The sequence below is a fragment of the Bos indicus genome, chromosome X (assembly GCF_029378745.1).
Source record: "Bos indicus isolate NIAB-ARS_2022 breed Sahiwal x Tharparkar chromosome X, NIAB-ARS_B.indTharparkar_mat_pri_1.0, whole genome shotgun sequence".
Classification (NCBI taxonomy): domain Eukaryota; kingdom Metazoa; phylum Chordata; class Mammalia; order Artiodactyla; family Bovidae; genus Bos; species Bos indicus.
Genome location: NC_091789.1, coordinates 128,814,878 through 128,832,979, shown reverse-complemented (window position 1 = coordinate 128,832,979; position 18,102 = coordinate 128,814,878). Strand labels below are relative to the sequence as shown.

General features: G+C 40.8%; 1 protein-coding gene across 2 annotated transcripts in view; it reads left to right on the top strand.

Moving 5' to 3' along the window:
* PDK3 (pyruvate dehydrogenase kinase 3) overlaps nucleotides 1–8,593 on the top strand; it is an 82,521-nt gene extending 73,928 nt beyond the window's left edge. The window contains exons 11-12 of one of the 2 annotated variants that reach the window (XM_019956257.2): nucleotides 1,275–1,406; nucleotides 7,891–8,593. In XM_019956257.2, coding sequence (XP_019811816.1) covers nucleotides 1,275–1,406; nucleotides 7,891–7,908 — 150 coding nt within the window. In that variant the 3' untranslated portion in view covers nucleotides 7,909–8,593. Of the gene's footprint in view, nucleotides 1–1,274; nucleotides 1,415–7,890 lie in introns of both variants that reach the window. The other variant, XM_019956256.2, reaches the window with a different exon arrangement.
* The last annotated feature ends 9,509 nt before the right edge of the window (nucleotides 8,594–18,102 follow it).

The window sequence follows — 18,102 nt, the reverse complement described above, 5'->3', positions numbered from 1 at the left end:
ATTAAAAAGCAGAGACGTTACTTTACCAACAAAGGTCCGTCTAGTCAAGGCTATGGTTTTTCCATTAGTCATGTATGGATGTGAGAGTTGGACTGTAAAGAAAGCTGAGTGCCAAAGAAGTGATGCTTTTGAACTGTGGTGTTGGAGAAGACTCTTGAGAGTCCCTTGGACTGCAAGGAGATCCAACCAGTCCATCCTAAAGGAGACCAGTCCTGAATATTCAGTGGAAGGACTGATGCTGAAGCTGAAACTCCAATACTTTGGCCACCTGATGTGAAGAACTGACTCATTTGAAAAGACCCTGATGCTGGGAAAGATTAAAGGCAGGAGGAGAAGGGGATGACAGAGGATGAGATGGTTGGATAGCATCACCGACTCAATGGGCATGAGTTTGAGCAAGCTTTGGGAGTTGGTGATGGACAGGGAGGCCTGGCGTGCTGCGGTTCATGGGGTCGCAAAGAGTTGGACATGACTGAGCAACTGAACTGAACTGAAACTCTAGAATATTTGGAGTACTTTTTCATTATCTAATAGGGGCACATGGTATGAAATTTTAAAGCTGTGAAAGGGAAAACTGTCTTCCATTACTGGCCCAGAGCCACTGGGTTCTCTTTTCTGGGGTGACCATGGGTACCAGTTTCATGTGAATCCTCTTAGAAGTTGATTCTGTATTGATAAACATATGGAGAGAGAATCTAATTGTTTTCACACCAGTGATTATTTTAGCACTTTGCTCTTTTTTACTTTCCAATATCTCTTGGAGATACTTCCATATCAATTCACATAGAACTGGCTCATCCTTTTAACAGCTGTGTAGTGTTTTATATGCTGTATCATAAAATAACCCTTTATTTGGGGTGTTTATCTTAGATGCCAGTACACAGAAATGATATGCTATTTGATATCACTTTATGAGTTTATATTTATAAATCTACTGTGAAACTTTATTTCTTCTGGGCCCTCTGGGAGAGCATTTACCCAGTGGACAATAGTGTTTGGTTTAAGACGATTGGATATCTTTATCAGTATTAACTGAACGAAAATGGTTTTTGTTCTCGTCATGTTTACTGGTTTTTCATGAGTGAATGTTTTTATTCCTTTAAAAAATGCTTTAATTTCATCCTGTCCAGTCTAAGTAAAATGCTAAAATGTAATTTTAGTGTACCTCCACATTAAGGTTTCTGATGCTTTGAATAGTAAAATTTGAATTAGTATTTCACATGAGCAAGATGACACTGTAGACCTTTAGTATACATTTTTGTTTCTCTCCTTAGGCCCTTTCAAGTGAATCATTTGAGAGACTTCCGGTTTTTAACAAGTCCGCATGGCGCCATTACAAGAGCACAGCTGAAGCTGACGATTGGAGCAATCCCAGCAGTGAGCCCAGGGACGCTTCCAAATACAAGGCAAAACAGTAATTGACTACTTTTCTTTCTATTACAAAATATCTGATTTTTCCTCAGATGATTGATATTTTCAGCCACATCTTTGTGGTTTTGCCACTGGAAAGGCAAAGTGATCCCTAAAGAAAGATGGGAGTATTTTTTCACCCCAGACAGGAAGTATAGCAAGAACTGGGTCACCAGAGTAGCCATTTCAGTAGAGGACCTGATATTCTGGGAGTCCTTGCCCTATGGAGGTATTAAAAGCAGTAAGCCGGGTGTGTATCCTGCCACGAATCTTATTTAAGAAGTAATTCAGTTTGTCATCATCCATAGAATTGACAGAAGAATGTTTAGAGAAAGTCTGTAGATGGATTGAAACCAGAAAAATAAAAAAGTTAAAATTATCAATCAAGGTAAACAGTGGGTTTATCCATATCCAATTATTATTATTCAGCCCTTAAAGGGAATAAAGTTGTGACATGCTACAGTATAGATAAACCTTGAAGTCCTTATGGTAAGTGAAATAATCCAGACCCTGAAGGACAGATACTGTATGCTTCAACTTATGTAAGGCACCTGAAGAAAGTAGAATGGTGGTTGCCATGGCTGGGGAGTAGGGGAAAAGCAAATTTAGCGTTTAATGAGGACAAGTTTCATTGGAGAAAGATGAAAAAGTTCTGGAGATGGATGGTGGTACAACACTGTGAATGTACTGAACGCTGCTGAGCTGTACACTTAATAAAACATTTTTTTCCATCTTAACCAAAGGGTAAACTTTACATATAGTTTACCACAATAAAAGAAATGAAGAAAATGATCAATCACAGAATAACGAGTTTTACTACTTGGTGGTAATAACGACAATAAATAATCCAGTCTTTGGTTTCCAGTTTTCTTTCTTCTGACAACCTTTAAGCTCCAACTCTACTGGCAACAGTAAGGGTTCTGATTATTTGTTTAATTTAAAGTAATCTTTTAATAATCAAAAAGCAGTATATGTACACTGTTAAAAGATATAAATAAGCAAAAAAATAGAAACTATTGTATTCTGATAATCCAGAGATTACCATTCTTAGAGCTGTATCTGTGTCCTTCCAGGTGTTTTCTATTTGTATATGTATCTTTTCCCAAATGAGATCAGACTTTTCATACTGTCACGCAGCCTAGTTTTATTTCATTTAACCGTCTCCATCTTTCTGTGTCATTATATTTTCATCATGAAAATTCCCCTGATTTGTCCCAAAGACAAATCGATTCCAGGACCACATAACACATCTGAATAGGTCTCTAGATTTTAATGTAGAACAATTTTTTGTTATTGAAAGACCATACCAGTTGTCCTGCAAAATGTCCCACCTTGATTTGTTTGATTTTTTTTCTTTGAAACCCTGGCTGTCCCGTAAACTGGAAGTTCATCTAAAGGCTCAGTGGAGCATTTTTTTTTTTCTAGAATATTTCATAAATATGGATGCAGAATTACACTCTGAGACCCATGCAGTTCGGTTGATCCAGTGTTAGTAATGTTAAGACTGCCCATAATTCAGATGGTGACTGCCTGGTCCCTCCACAGTGTGGTTAATTTTCCCTTCTTAATCAGAAAATGATCTGCGTAGTGTTACTTTGCCACCATACAACCATCACTTAGGGGTTATTAAGACCAGTTGAAAAACTTGGCCTGAATCAGTAATTTTGTTAATGTGTATAAAATGATGAGTTTTTTGTTAGTGTCCTTCCTTTGACAATTAGCTGACATTCTCCTATCAAGTTTTTCCTCATCAACTAAGGTCATTTAGGTACCTTCTGAAGTACAGTTCCTCCTGGCAAGGCAGGATAGGCATTTAAATCTTTCTTTTCAATTGCAAATTTTCCAGGCGGATGCTGAGTTAGAAACCACTTTAAATGGTGACGGGTGGGTTTCAGGCTTCCTTTTTTTTTAAGTAGTATTATGGATGTGGTAGATTTTTATTGCTTTGTTGGTGTATTTTGGTCAGTATTTAACATATATATATATATATATAAAGTGTACAGATACAAAGTTTGAAACATGGTGAATTTTTACATCTGTATCTCCAGGACCCGAAAAGGCCACTTCCTAGTCACAGTTTTCTCCTTTTTCCCTCCCCACCATGTAACCATTACTCCAACTCTATCACCTATCACTATATCGGACTCTCTTCTCTTCTTGAATTTAAAATAAATGGAATATACAGTGCATGCTGTTTTTGTGTCTGGCTCTCTTCTCTGTGAGGTTACCCTGTCACTGCATGTAGTGGCCATCTTTTTGATGCTAAAATTGGCACACCTTTGGCCATTGGAAGCTATTTCTAGCCATATCCTTTATGTTCCATTGGTGAAATCCTGTTGGTCTTTGAAAGCTTCCTTACTTTCTGGCCCAAGAGGATGTCCTAAGTTCATCTCATACTAAGACTCCTGTTTACTTTTAATGGGTATTAGAGACCCTAATCTGGGAGCTGGAGGTGTACATGACATCTTTTCTAGTCTTGTTTTCTGGACAGACCTATAAAACATGGTTTAAGATATATAAGTTCACGTTGATTTTTAATTCTCTTTTAACATTGTAATATTTCTCCCTAATCTATTTTAATTGTATATATTTCCTCTTACCCTGAAAACCTTGATTCCTAACACAGTGCAACAGACAGGTATTTGTAGGCAATGGCACCCCACTCCAGTACTCTTGCTTGGAAAAATCCCATGGACGGAGGAGCCTGGTAGGCTGCAGTCCATGGGGTCGCTAAGAGTCATACACGACTGAGTGACTTCACTTTCACCTTTCACTTTCATGCATTGGAGAAGGAAATGGCAACCCACTCCAGTGTTCTTGCCTGGAGAATCCCAGGGACGGGGGAGCCTGGTGGGCTGCCGTCTATGGGGTCGCACAGAGTCGGATACGACTGAAGCAACTTAGCAGCAGCAGAGTTTATATAGCTTTGTGACTTTGTACCATTATAGTAGCATTGATCTTTTCCGATGAAGGATGTAAAAGGTTATTTATATTGCTACTTTTTTTCCTCTGGAAGTATTGTGATGGGCCTCTGTGCAGTGTTGTTGCATTGGTCACTCACCTCAAATGATGAAATTTAGAGGAGTTTGTTTTATGCACGTAAGTGTGAGCGTGCACACAGGTGTGTGTATACACATATACACACCATCCCTGGCCAAGGTCAAGCTAAATGAGCTTGAAACACCTGGCTCAATTTCCCTTGATTCCATTTTCAGTTCGTAGAAGTCAGGTAGTATATTGGGTTATCAGTATGAGCAGTTAATTCCAGTGATGGCTCTGGTAGGGGGAATTATTTGGGTAGCACAGAAAATGGTCTTTATGAACATTAAGGTCCATTTGGATTGTAAAAAGATGGTTTTAGTTGAATATTGTTTTAAAGCCTATTTAAATAGTTTAGCGGGTTGTATACTGTAATTAAGTATGAGTCTTAATTTCTTTTTTCTAAAGGATGATACATTATTATTTAGGGGAAATTTTATTTATTTATTTATTGATCATGCTGGGCAGCATGCATCATCTTAGTTCCCTGACTAGGGATCAAACCCATGCCCCCTGCATTGAGACCATCAAGGAAGTCCCTGAGTCTTCATTTCTGATATCTTATTAGGCAAACAAATGTTATCAGAAAGCAGTTTTTAAGATTCTAAAATGGCTACCCTGACGCTGAAAGTTTTTCACTTAACAGAAATAGGATAATTGGTGGCAACCTGGGGAAGTATTTAGTAGTTATATTAAATTCATTAGGTGAACGAGAAATGCTAAGAAAATTTAATTTCTTTTTTTTAAATTTTATTTTATTTTTAAACTTTACATAATTGTATTAGTTTTGCCAAATATCAAAATGAATCTGCCACAGGTATACATGTGTTCCCCATCCTGAACCCTCCTCCCTCCTCCCTCCCCATACCATCCCTCTGGGTCGTCCCAGTGCACTAGCCCCAAGCATCCAGTATCGTGTATCAAACCTGGACTGGCAACTCGTTTCTTACATGATATTTTACATGTTTCAATGTCATTCTCCCAAATCTTCCCACCCTCTCCCTCTCCCACAGAGTCCATAAGACTGTTCTATACATCAGTGTCTCTTTTGCTGTCTCGTACACCGGGTTATTGTTACCATCTTTCTAAATTCCATATATATGCGTTAGTATACTGTATTTATGTTTTTCCTTCTGGCTTACTTCACTCTGTATAATAGGCTCCAGTTTCATCCACCTCATTAGAACTGATTCAAATGTATTCTTTGTAATGGCTGAGTAATACTCCATTGTGTATATGTACCATAGCTTTCTTATCCATTCATCTGCTGATGGACATCTAGGTTGTTTCCATGTCCTGGCTATTATAAACAGTGCTGCGATGAACATTGGGGTACACGTGTCTCTTTCCCTTCTGGTTTCCTCAGTGTGTATGCCCAGCAGTGGGATTGCTGGATCATAAGGCAGTTCTATTTCCAGTTTTTTAAGGAATCTCCACACTGTTCTCCATAGTGGCTGTACTAGTTTGCATTCCCACCAACAGTGTAAGAGGGTTCCCTTTTCTCCACACCCTCTCCAGCATTTATTATTTGTAGACTTTTGGATCACAGCCATTCTGACTGGTGTGAAATGGTACCTCATAGTGGTTTTGATTTGCATTTCTCTGATAATGAGTGATGTTGAGCATCTTTTCATGTGTTTGTTAGCCATCTGTATGTCTTCTTTGGAGAAATGTCTGTTTAGTTCTTTGGCCCATTTTTTGATTGGGTCGTTTATTTTTCTGGAGTTGAGCTGTAGGAGTTGCTTGTATATTTTTGAGATTAGTTGTTTGTCGGTTGCTTCATTTGCTATTATTTTCTCCCATTCTGAAGGCTGTCTTTTCACCTTGCTAATAGTTTCCTTTGATGTGCAGAAGCTTTTAAGGTTAATTAGGTCCCATTTGTTTATTTTTGCTTTTATTTCCAATATTCTGGGAGGTGGGTCATAGAGGATCCTGCTGTGAAGTATGTCAGAGAGTGTTTTGCCTATGTTCTTCTCTAGGAGTTTTATAGTTTCTGGTCTTACGTTTAGATCTTTAATCCATTTTGAGTTTATTTTTGTGTATGGTGTTAGACAGTGGTCTAGTTTCATTCTTTTACAAGTGGTTGACCAGATTTCCCAGCACCACTTGTTAAAGAGATTGTCTTTAATCCATTGTATATTCTTGCCTCCTTTGTCAAAGATAAGGTGTCCATATGTGCGTGGATTTATCTCTGGGCTTTCTATTTTATTCCATTGATCTATATTTCTGTCTTTGTGCCAGTACCATACTGTCTTGATAACTGTGGCTTTGTAGTAGAGCCTGAAGTCAGGTAGGTTGATTCCTCCAGTTCCATTCTTCTTTCTCAAGATCGCTTTGGCTATTTGAGGTTTTTTGTATTTCCATACAAATTGTGAAATTATTTGTTCTAGCTCTGTGAAGAATACTGTTGGTAGCTTGATAGGGATTGCATTGAATCTATAAATTGCTTTGGGTAGTATACTCATTTTCACTATATTGATTCTTCCAATCCATGAACATGGTATATTTCTCCATCTATTAGTGTCCTCTTTGATTTCTTTCACCAGTGTTTTATAGTTTTATATATATGGGTCTTTAGTTTCTTTAGGTAGATATATTCCTAAGTATTTTATTCTTTCCGTTGCAATGGTGAATGGAATTGTTTCCTTAATTTCTCTTTCTGTTTTCTCATTATTAGTGTATAGGAATGCAAGGGATTTCTGTGTGTTGATTTTATATCCTGCAACTTTACTATAGTCATTGATTATTTCTAGTAATTTTCTGGTGGAATCTTTAGGGTTTTCTATGTAGAGGATCATGTCATCTGCAAATAGTGAGAGTTTTACTTCTTCTTTTCCAATTTGGATTCCTTTTATTTCTTTTTCTGCTCTGATTGCTGTGGCCAAAACTTCCAAAACTATGTTGAATAGTAATGGTGAAAGTGGGCACCCTTGTCTTGTTCCTGACTTTAGAGGAAATGCTTTCAATTTTTCACCATTGAGGATAATGTTTGCTGTGGGTTTGTCATATATAGCTTTTATTATGTTGAGGTCTAAGCAGATTTTGAATTACAACTTTATTGAGATATAATTCACATATCATAAAAGTCACCCTTTGAAAGCATACAACTCAGTGGTTTTTAGTAAATTCCCAGGGTGGTGTGCTCCTCACCACTGTCTGATTTTAGACCATATTCACCAGCCCCCAAAGAAACCCCATGCCCATTGGCAGTGGTTCCTCATTTCTAAGCAGGTTTTTCACTGAGAGGAAAGAACAGCTTTAGAGTATATATGTCATTAAATGCTAATTCTTTTTCTGTAGTAACTATAGAGAATAATTCTGAGATAAGACGTGGGTTTTTGAATTGTCACTGTAACTAAATGCTCTGAATACATTTCAGTTACAATAGAGAAGGTTGTCCTCATAAACTCACTGGAGCTGTCCCCATTATTTTCTTTGTAGGGACAAGATGAAGACTAACAGAACTTTGTAAAGAACTGAATGCTTCAGTCCTCTCCGTGAAGAAAAGATGGCCTTCTGCAAGTCACCCAGAAAGAGCTCCTTTCCTCCACCAACTCTGAATGTGGCACTATAGATAATCCAGTGCTTGAATGTGTATTTTTCTCCATATAAGCTGGACCTTTTCCACAGAAGTTTCCTGTAGCTACTTCATATCTTCCACTAAAGCAGTAACTTGAGTCATTTTTCATAGTACATTGCTGTGGTTTGGTTGGCGCCTGTCGTAAGGGGACACAGAGCCTTATTAGTGCCCGTGCCCTCATACCTCCGTCTTCTTTATCATAGACTATCTACAGTCTCCCCAGATGTCTTGCCTCCCTCCCCATTCCAGATACAGCCGATCTCTACTGCTGCTCTTTGTGACCAAATACCATGTTTGTCCCAAACCACCAACTGTGGCCTTGGGGAGTCTGGAATTTGAAGACATCAGATGAGCACGTCTTGATATTTCGGTCCCAGAGCCCTTCCTCTCTCTTACGCATCCCTCTTCACTCTCTGCTTTGGACTCTGGCCTTCTTCCATCTGACCAGATTCTCATTGTGAGCTGTAGATACTCTCATGTTAGATCTCCCTCTTGGGTGCATTGATTTCATTTTGAAATTCATTTGTATACTTCCATTCTGTTGATTAAAGTGTTCCAAAAGTTGTCTTGGGATTTTTCACTTAGCTGCTTGGTTTCAAAAATCTTAAGTGAAAAACTACCTTCAAGTCATTATCAAGTTTGTGAAGAGTGGGAAGTGAAGTTTTTATGCTCATGTAACAATTTACCAGTGAATATGGTCCTTTTGTCACGTCATATTCCTTTGCAGTTTTCTAAGTCCCTGTGGTGATGCACTCTACTAGGTGTGAAATAGGCCATCAAAGGGAAGAGTTCTTTCTGGTTTATTTGGAACATGCCCCAGGTCGTCATCGTTTATATTTTCATAACGTTCAGCCTGCTTTAGAATCGTCGTGTCATGTTTACCCTTAGAAACACAAGCCATCTGAGAGTCTGGATTTAAAACCCTCAACTTAAACAGCTCTGCAGGGTGTGTTTCTCTTCACTAATATTTTTCATATATCTATCATCTACTTTGACTTCTGCCCTCTTTTAACATCCATATAAATGTTTCTCCATCTAGTGTTGAAGTGTTGAGTCCACTGATTTAAAAGCTGTCACTGGTAAAGTATTCCTCCTCCTCTAGACATATGACAGTACTAACCCTCTTTTCGCCGCTGCCATCTCAATGGGCTTTTCCCTGGATGGAGCCGTATTCTGACCCACTGCACTCGCATGGAGGACGACTCTGTTTCTCTTTGTTCCACCAAAGCTAATACTCTTTCATTACATTACCTGAGCTCATGGTGATTCCTTTGTCTTTCGGAAGACCTCATCTCTTCCATCCTTAGAAGACTCTCATCAGGGAACTCATAATCTAGTCTGGTAAGAAAAAGACCAACATTACTTCCAAGATACAAGTAATGAGATGGTCTGCATAAAGGCCTGTTTTTTGAAGGTCGAGTCAGTGTCTTGGGAATGGGGCTGTTCCATGTGATTATTTCCATGTGATATAAAGACGTAAAAAAAATGGCCTTCGAGTTTAAAGACCCCAGCTTTCCTATAAATGTCAGCTCGTCTCTCAGCCTCTTCCTTGGCCTCCCTTTCCAGCCACAGCCCTTTACACGTCTATGCATGATACACTGGAGGGGATCACATTCCTCTCTTTTTAGGTCTTTCTTGAAACTGAAGATGTCTTTCAGTGTTTTAATGACTTCATTGATAGTCCTTTGCTGATGTACGTTCTGGCTTAACTGTCTGACTCCAGGACAGTCTTGCCTCTCCTGTCTTTGTTTTCTTTTTCTTTTTTAAATTGTGTCTTTGTTTTCTGAATTAAGAAATTAACTTTGCTTCCAAAGCAATCATAAGAAGAGTTTCAGGAACATCTTTCATTCACACAGTTCGGCCACCCCAAGTATTCATTTCTCCTTTCTGTTTGCTGTGCTTTGTCTCTAGGTTTCTTATCATCTTTCTACATGTTATAATATACATAGACATTAACCGTTTTTCAGCTAAATTTGTTTAGTTCTCCCAATTCCCCTGTACTTCCCTGTCATTTCCTCAATTTCAAGCATCTACTTTTTGAAGCAGGGCCTGGCACATAGTAGGTGCTTAATGAATATTAGCTGAGTCAGTGAATGGAAGCGGACAGACATTTACCTCGGATGGTGGGCAGCATCTTTCTTCTTAAACTATCTTTGTTTTCAAATTAAAAATAATTCTGTTCAGGAGCTGTGAAAGTACAGAACTTCCTTTTTATAAAAGTGTTAAGAGATGACTTGAAAATGGAGAGACATGAAAGGATGGACTTAGGGATGGATTCACGGGAGCCATCTGATCCTTTCTTTGTCTCTGAATGACTGATTTTGACTCCTTAATATAGTAAGTTCTTTCCATCCAGTTGGACTTCCCTGGTGGCTCAGATGGTTAAGCGTCTGTCTACAATGCGGGAGACCTGGGTTTGATCCCTGGGTCGGGAAGACCCCCTGGAGAAGGAAATGGCAATCCACTCCAGTACTATTACCTGGAAAATCCCATGGACAGAGGAACCTGGTAGGCTACAGTCCATTGGGTCGCAAAGAGTCGGACACGACTGAGCGACTTCACTTTCCATCCAATCAGGTAACATGGTTTTATACCCTTGCTTACACATTCCAAAGAACTTTCACGTACATCATCCCGTTTGATCCTTTCGCTGCTGTGTGCTGAACCATGCAGGTATTATCTCAGTTTTTCATATAAGTTCCAAAGCAGTTCAGTGGATCGTCACAGTGGCAGGGAAGAACAAAAGCTAGCAGCTGGGTCTTCTTGGCCCTCGGCCTGTGCTCTCAGCACTGCCCCAGGTAATTAGCATGATCTCTTTTGAGAAATTTCCTGAGTATATTAACCCTCAAGGGTAAGACAGAAACCAAAAATTTTCTTTAGTGTCAGAGAATTTCATTTGGGAGAGGTTCTCTTTGGTGCATTGTCATTTTGCAGAGTTAGAGATCATCGAATGGATTTGGCAGCTTTTACCTAGAAAGATAGGCAACTTGAAAGTGTCTAACTGTAGGTAATTACTGGAGTTATTTAGGCTTAATTCTGTGTTTGAATGAAGTCAGTGCTTATTGCCAGCCCTCTCATACAAAGACTCCACATTTGAGAGTCGTTGCTTTTATCTTTCAGTGGACGGGATTACAGCTTCCGTTGAGTGTTCTCACATCATTTCAGATGGCGTCTTTTATGAACAGTAACTTGGCTGGCTATCAGATTCTTGGATCACGTCTTTTTTTCCCTCGGTTCTTTAGAGACATCACTCTATTGTCTTCTAGTGTCTGGTGGTTCAGAGAGAGCTGAGTCCAGACGGATTTTTGTTCCTTTTTTGTAGATGATCTGCTCATTGGCCCTAGTACTTGTGATTTCATGTTTGTCCTTGACATGCAGTAACTTCAGTCGAGTGTATCTTGGAGCCAAGTTATCTGTTGGCTTTTTCTGGTATGCAGTGAGCATCAGACATTGACACTCGTGCCTTCCCTCACTTCTTACCCTTTGTTGGTTCTCTTTGTTCAGCAGTTTGCCCCTATATTGGCTCTCTGTTCTCTGTCCTCCACATTTATCTTGCCTTTGATCATTTTGGTCTCCTTGTCTTTTCTTCCTGCTGTGTGATGTTTTTCCTCCAATCTTAACCTCCCATTTCACTGACTCCATTTCCTGTGATGTTGATTCTAGGCCTCGATTTGGCCTCCGTGTGGCTTTCACTTTGGCTACAGTTTTATCTTTTTTCTCTGTGTCTTTTGCTTAGCTCTGCCAGCTTTTTCTCTCATTGTGTTGTCCTCTTTGACCCTTAATTTCATTTCTTGGAAAGCTGACCTATGTGGTCTACCATTTTTGTGGTTTCTGAGATCATTCTTTTTTCCAGAGTGTGTGTATCTATCTTTTGCTTCTTTCATTCCTTTTCTTCTGTGTCGTTTTGCTTTTTTATTGTTGCTCAAGTATCGCGATGGCTTTTTCTGCTTATTATTTTGGTCTTTGCATGGGACCAATTCTGTCTGCCAAAAAGAGTATGAGTAAGTTGTCCTTGAACTCCTCCTTTTTCAAGTGAAACACGTTTGATCACCTGAGCCCTGAAATTGGCAGGCTGGATGCTGATGGTGTGTGGGGGCAGAGGCGGTCTTTGTTTTCCATTCTGCTCTCTGGACGCGGGGGAAGGAGCGGGGAAGCAAAGCCTCCCGGAGTGCCTTCATGGACACTGTTGAATGCTCTGCCCTTGGGCTGGGCATTCAACAGTCCCCTCGAGTCTCCCTGTCTCCACTAGAGGTCGCCCCCTCGAGTTCAGAGGGTCTGCGCCTGTAGTCAGCGTTTGTGTGTTTAGCTCCTGCGTTACTGTTGGTCTGCTCTTCACACAGATGGGGCACATGAGATGTCAACCTCCCCTCCTAGGTTTGCTTGGGGGAAATGCGCCCTCAGCTTGTCCTGACCACCACCAGGCTTTGTTTCTCCAAGTTCAGGGATAATTGGTCAAGTCCCTTGAAACCCTCTCAGCGACTGCCCAGCAACTGTGGACTGCTTGACAGATTGAAGAAGCCTTCTCTGATGAGTCCTAGCTTAGTTATCAGATGCTTCCCTGGAGTCCTTGGTATGGCGTGGTGGCTTTTATTAGTTTCCCCGTAGACAGCTTCCTTTTCAGCTTTTGGATGTGTGTGTTGAAGGGCAGGAGCACGTATATAAACATGGACTTACTCTGCCATCTTCCCAGCAGTCCAGGTGCTTAAACATTGACTTTGACGATAATGTCCTTCCCAACCATAAGCTATATGTTAGTCAGCAGATGGAAGCCATGCTGCTAGCTAGGAAGGGACCATTAATAACTTCATCAATACCGGATGTTTGTTTATTCTTTGTAAAAAGATAGCTTTTACCTTGAGTTCCTGGTCCATCATTTAGAGAGATCAGTACCTTCTGGCTTGAAAACAAGAGGGCAGATGACGTTTTAATGAACTTCAAAAGTGACTACCCATTGACAGATGTATTAGTTCATTAAATATGATAGAATATTTCAAACTAGCAGATAATCAGTTGTTATCAAGAGAAGTTTAAACTGTTTTTGTTTTTTTTACTAACAGGTTGCTAGTCAAACTGCGTGACTGAGAGAGGTGTTCCTATGAGAGCTTTTACTGTGACACAGGTTGTCTTGTCTTTTCAGCAACCCATCTCAAAATGTGATTCATTAAGAAATAGAAAGGCATTAAGTCCTCATCAGGATGGTTGCTGATATTCACAAGTGTACAGTGAGATGGTTCGTAGGCCTGGGACCTACTGTCACACAAATTGGTGTTTCGAAAGTGCATTTACAGGGTGATCACAGGTGGAGTGTTTTATTTGGCCTGTTTGTAGAATTGAAGCCGCCTTCCCTCAGCGGACTGCGTATCCCACTAGGCACACTTTCCTCCTTCAGCCAAGCAGACGATCCACAAGCAGGGGTTAACAGTCTTGCTCAGTGTGTCTGACTCTGCCCTGGCCACCGCCTTCCCCTCAATTCAGGGACTCAGCTCTGGTTCCCTCTTGGTGTGAAGCGCGGCATGGATCATGTGTCCACATGTGAGGGACGAAGGAAGTGAAGGGAGTGGAAAGAGGATTCATGGAAAGGAAAGCTGTGTTCCTTCCTCCCTTTAAATAGCTAGTGTCTCCCATGCACTTGAAATGCCCAGTGCTGGGCACACACTGTGGCGACAGCAGGCTGAGTCCCAGCCTCTCAAGTCCACATTCAGGTGGGCGAGTCAGACGAGACCCTCACCAGGGAGAGTTTCTAGTAGAGTTGGGAGAAAAGGGCGGGAAGGGGCCGGCAAGGGCCAGGTGAGGGGGGAGGACACAAAACCCTGCAAGCATTTCCATCCTCACGGATGGTATGGTTGTGTTTGTTCAACGAGGTGGCATCGGTGGGCCCTGACACCCTGTCTCCTGTGTGTGTTCCTCTGCATCTGGAGAGGCCGTGTTCCCAGCCTGGCTCTGCTGCCTTGCGTCCAGGCTGAGCCCGTTGGCGTTTCCTTGTCTCGCTGGCCATTGGGGAATGGTGGGCGCATGAGCCAGGTTCGATCATCACATTGCACTGATGGTGTGGGCCACTGTCTTCTCACAACGGAAATGCAGGCCAAGCCACACCCCATATGGGTTTTTGCAGAACTTCAGAACTCATGACCGAAACCAGATCCTCCCACTTCTAAGCCTCTGGAGGGTGATGCCACTTGTCAAGAGGAAAGACTGTCTAGAACACTGGCAAACTGGTCTGAGAGGTGGGGGAGAGGGTTAGCCGAGGAGGCTTTCCTCTCAAGTCTGCAAATTGGCCTCCGTGGTGTTCAACCCGTGCCCCCCACCCACCCCCCAAATGAAGAAAATAAAAGGACAGCAATATCGAGGTCCTGGAATCCTTGAGAAACCTTTGTTTATGCCTTTTCATGTATCTCTAAAACCTGGACTTGAATTGCCCAGGATGCCGGTGATGGGTCAGTGGAGCTGGGGCGCAAGTAGCTACTTGGGGCGGGAGTGGGGGCTCTCGGTAGAGATCCTGCTCCCTCAGAGCTGAGGAGGACACTCAGGAGGTCTTCTGACAACCTACCCGGCTGGTTTCTAGGGAGGGTAGCTAGGCGTGCGTTTGCATATAAATGAAAGCACCTTAGGGCATCACTACTGAAAGCCTTCGAAAGTGGGATACAGTTAAGTGCCTGTATTAAAAGAAAGCCCAGCTCTTATCTCACATTAAGACTCTGCAGCATTTAATAAACGCATATTAGTGTTTGACAACTCCTCGTCTCTATTCTTTTCCCTCCAGCACTGCTGTCTCCACAGGGGTGGCTCGCTTCCCAATTTGAAGTGGTGCCTTAAGTCTTTGGTGGAGTCTGCACATCTCTGGAAAAGGATAAGCAGTAGAGTTTGATGTCTGGAGTCCCGTGGTCTAGTTATTTTTGGTGGGATTTTTTTTTTTTTTTTTGGGTGGGATTTTTAAAAAAATGTTAGAGAACTGAGTCGCAGGTTTGTGGTAATAGTGGATCCAGGAAGCTTGCAGTGAAAAAGAGGATGAGTTTAACCTGTAAAATATTTCTCTATTCTATAAATCTCTCAGTGACATTTGGATTAATCAAGCATAATTAAATGTAGTTAGATTTTTGTCAGATTGTAGTTCAAAATAATATTCATCTATGAAGAGGGTAATATATTCTGTAGAAATTTTATTAGGCACTTTAGTTAAGCAAACACTAAGAACAAAATCAGCCTCAGGAAGGTTAATTACCAAAAAAAAAAGTATAGTAGATTATATAAATCATTTTAATTTTGAATACCATGGCTGAAGCTTTAATTTACATAGAGAAGTATTTTGGATTTGTTTTTCACATCACATTTTTCAAAAGTACAAAATTGCGATTGCATTCTTTAAAAGTTCTCATCATTTGAGGATTCCATTAAGTCTGCTTAACTTTTTCATGTTATAGTTTCCAAAAGTGATGAATTATAGTTGCATTCTTTAATATGCCAACTAATTTTAACAATTGCTTTAAAGGGGGAGAGAGAGAGATCCAATTGATTTTAGAAGGTTTTTTTGTGTGTGTGTGTGTGCTCAGAATTACATTTTCACTACCCTTGCCTGTCTCAGGGAATAGCCTTTGATAAGATTCCTCATGGATATCTCTGGAAGTCTATCCTGGTGTGCTCAGATTTGATCATTCTCGTCTAAACTTCTAAAGTTTGAAACGTGTTGTCATCTCAGGAACACAAGGTTACCCAAGAAACTTGAACTCCATCCTTATCGGCACTCAGATTCGATGTGCTTTTTCATAATAAAAGGACACCTAAAAGTCCTTTGTGTAATAGGTATAAAGACCTCCTTATCGCTCTTCTCTGAGATTTTCATAGAAGAACCCTGCATTTTGATTTTGTTTGATCATTTTGCTTCTTGACTTTTCACTGAAGATTCTGTTTCCCACTGGAATTGAATCCTTTTGGGATAACAAAATTTCACTTAAAAGCACATTCTGTTAGATAATTCTAACTTTTGACAACCTCCAAGTGGCCTGCTAATTTTTGCAAATGGGCCAAAGCAGCACAAATGTCAAAGATATAAGCTCTGTGTTTGCCTTGTAGTTAGCCAAGTAAAGAAATGTCTAATCCTAGCACTTAGAAGTGGCTTAATGGCTTTCGGTTTATCTCTGCATTCCAAATTGGTTGAAAATGGCACATTCAGAATGGAATGCTTATTAATAACAGAACTACTTAATGTTTTAAAATAGTCTTACCTTGAGATTCTTTTTGAGAAAAAAATGACTCTTAACATTCAGTTCTGTTTTGGCTCTTCATACATGCCATGATCGGAAGTCACAGACATTTGCCGTTTAGCCATGCTTAATGTACAAGGACAGTGATGAAGAGTTGGCAAAAACAGGCAGAATGGGTATAAAATGTTACATTGCTGCTGAGAATGCATCATGGCACCGCTTTCTTCTAAATTCCATTTTCTTTTGCCCTTTGAACTTTTATATCCATGAGAAACCTCAGTCAGTATTTTTAAAGACATTATATTTACATTAAGAATTGGCCTGTGCCTTTACCTAAAACTTCCTTTACCTAGGACTTCCCTGGTGGCTCAGACGGTAAAGTGTCTGCCTACAATGCAGGAAACCCGGGTTCAATCCCTGGGTCAGGAAGATGATCTGGAGAAGGAAGTGGCAACCCACTCCAGTATTCTTGCCTGGAAAATCCCATGGACAGAGGAACCTGGTAGGCTACAGTCCATGGACAGAGGAACGTGGTAGGCTACAGTCCGTGGGGTCCCAAAGAGTTGGACACAACTGAGTGACTTCACTTTCACTTTTACCTAAAACACTGCTGAGGTCACTGTCTGCCATGTTTAATTAGGACAAATGTTTTAGAGTCATTACAACTGAAGCCTGTAGGGATCTGAAAACACGGGACCACCTGCCACTGCCAAGGAACCAGGCTGGGTGGCAGGCTTTGCAGCCTGGTGTGTGCCGACGGCTGTCACAACCAGTATAAAACCTAAAATAGATGCTAGCCACGATCCCGTATCTGCTCCCTTCTTCTCTACCTGCCTTTGTAACTCTTGGGGAAAATGTATGTCAAGTCCTTTGATGCCTTGCTCTTTTAAATTCCTGTTCGTGCTGGCATGTGAATTTGACCAATAAGTTGTGCATGTGCTTAAGATTCTTTTTTTTATTTTTTTAAGATTCTTTTTTAAACTAGACCAAACTAAGTACTTGGCTCTGAGTAAACAGCCAAGGCAAGGTTTACCTAGAAGGTGTAAAGGTTTAAGCACTTTAAAAATGCAAGTTGGCTGTATTCAGGGTCGGAGGAATCCAGTTCGGTGGCCTCTGTTTCTGTTGTCACTGTTGTTACTCTGTCCTCCCCGCGCGGCACTGGAATCAAAGGCCCCACTCTGCTGAAACGCCTAGGCTGCTCAAGTCAGTACCGGACAGCATGACACACGTTTTAGGAGAGTGAACCCTACCCCATCAGCATCCTGGCTGACCCCAATCTCTGCAGGGTTCCTTGGTGTTAAAGTCATCTGAGGTTGTGATTCCTGCTTCGGGTTTATATACTCATCATGCCATCTGTTGCTCTAAGTTCACATCCTTACAAAAGTAGATGAGTGCTTGTAATGTCAATATTTCCCAGATTTAGAATACAAGTTATGAATATTCACGAAGTGCTTGAACCGAAAAAGAAAAGTCAATGTGAAGTAGAATATACTATTGTGAACAAATTTAATGTTGCATTGAAATGTAAAGTCACTTGGCTGATTTTTTTTTTAATCATCACTGCTTAACTCATGAACAATGTCTAAACTGAGAACGTGAGCTGATTTAACAAGAGAAGAATAATGTATATATAAAATGAAAGTTCATTACCATGTTTGTGCCCCTAAGTCCAAATCTGACCTGCTTGGCTTTGAGCAGCGGTCAGTTTAGTTGCAGAGAAATGTACGTGTGTTTCTAGGGTTCACAAGCTGCCTCGTGGTTTGTAGAGGGAAGCCCGGCCCCCTGTGTTCTGTGCTGTTCTGTGGCCTGGCTGGTACACACTGTCACGAGTGAAGAATGACTTTGGTTTGAGGTTTTGTTTTTGTGATGGTTGGA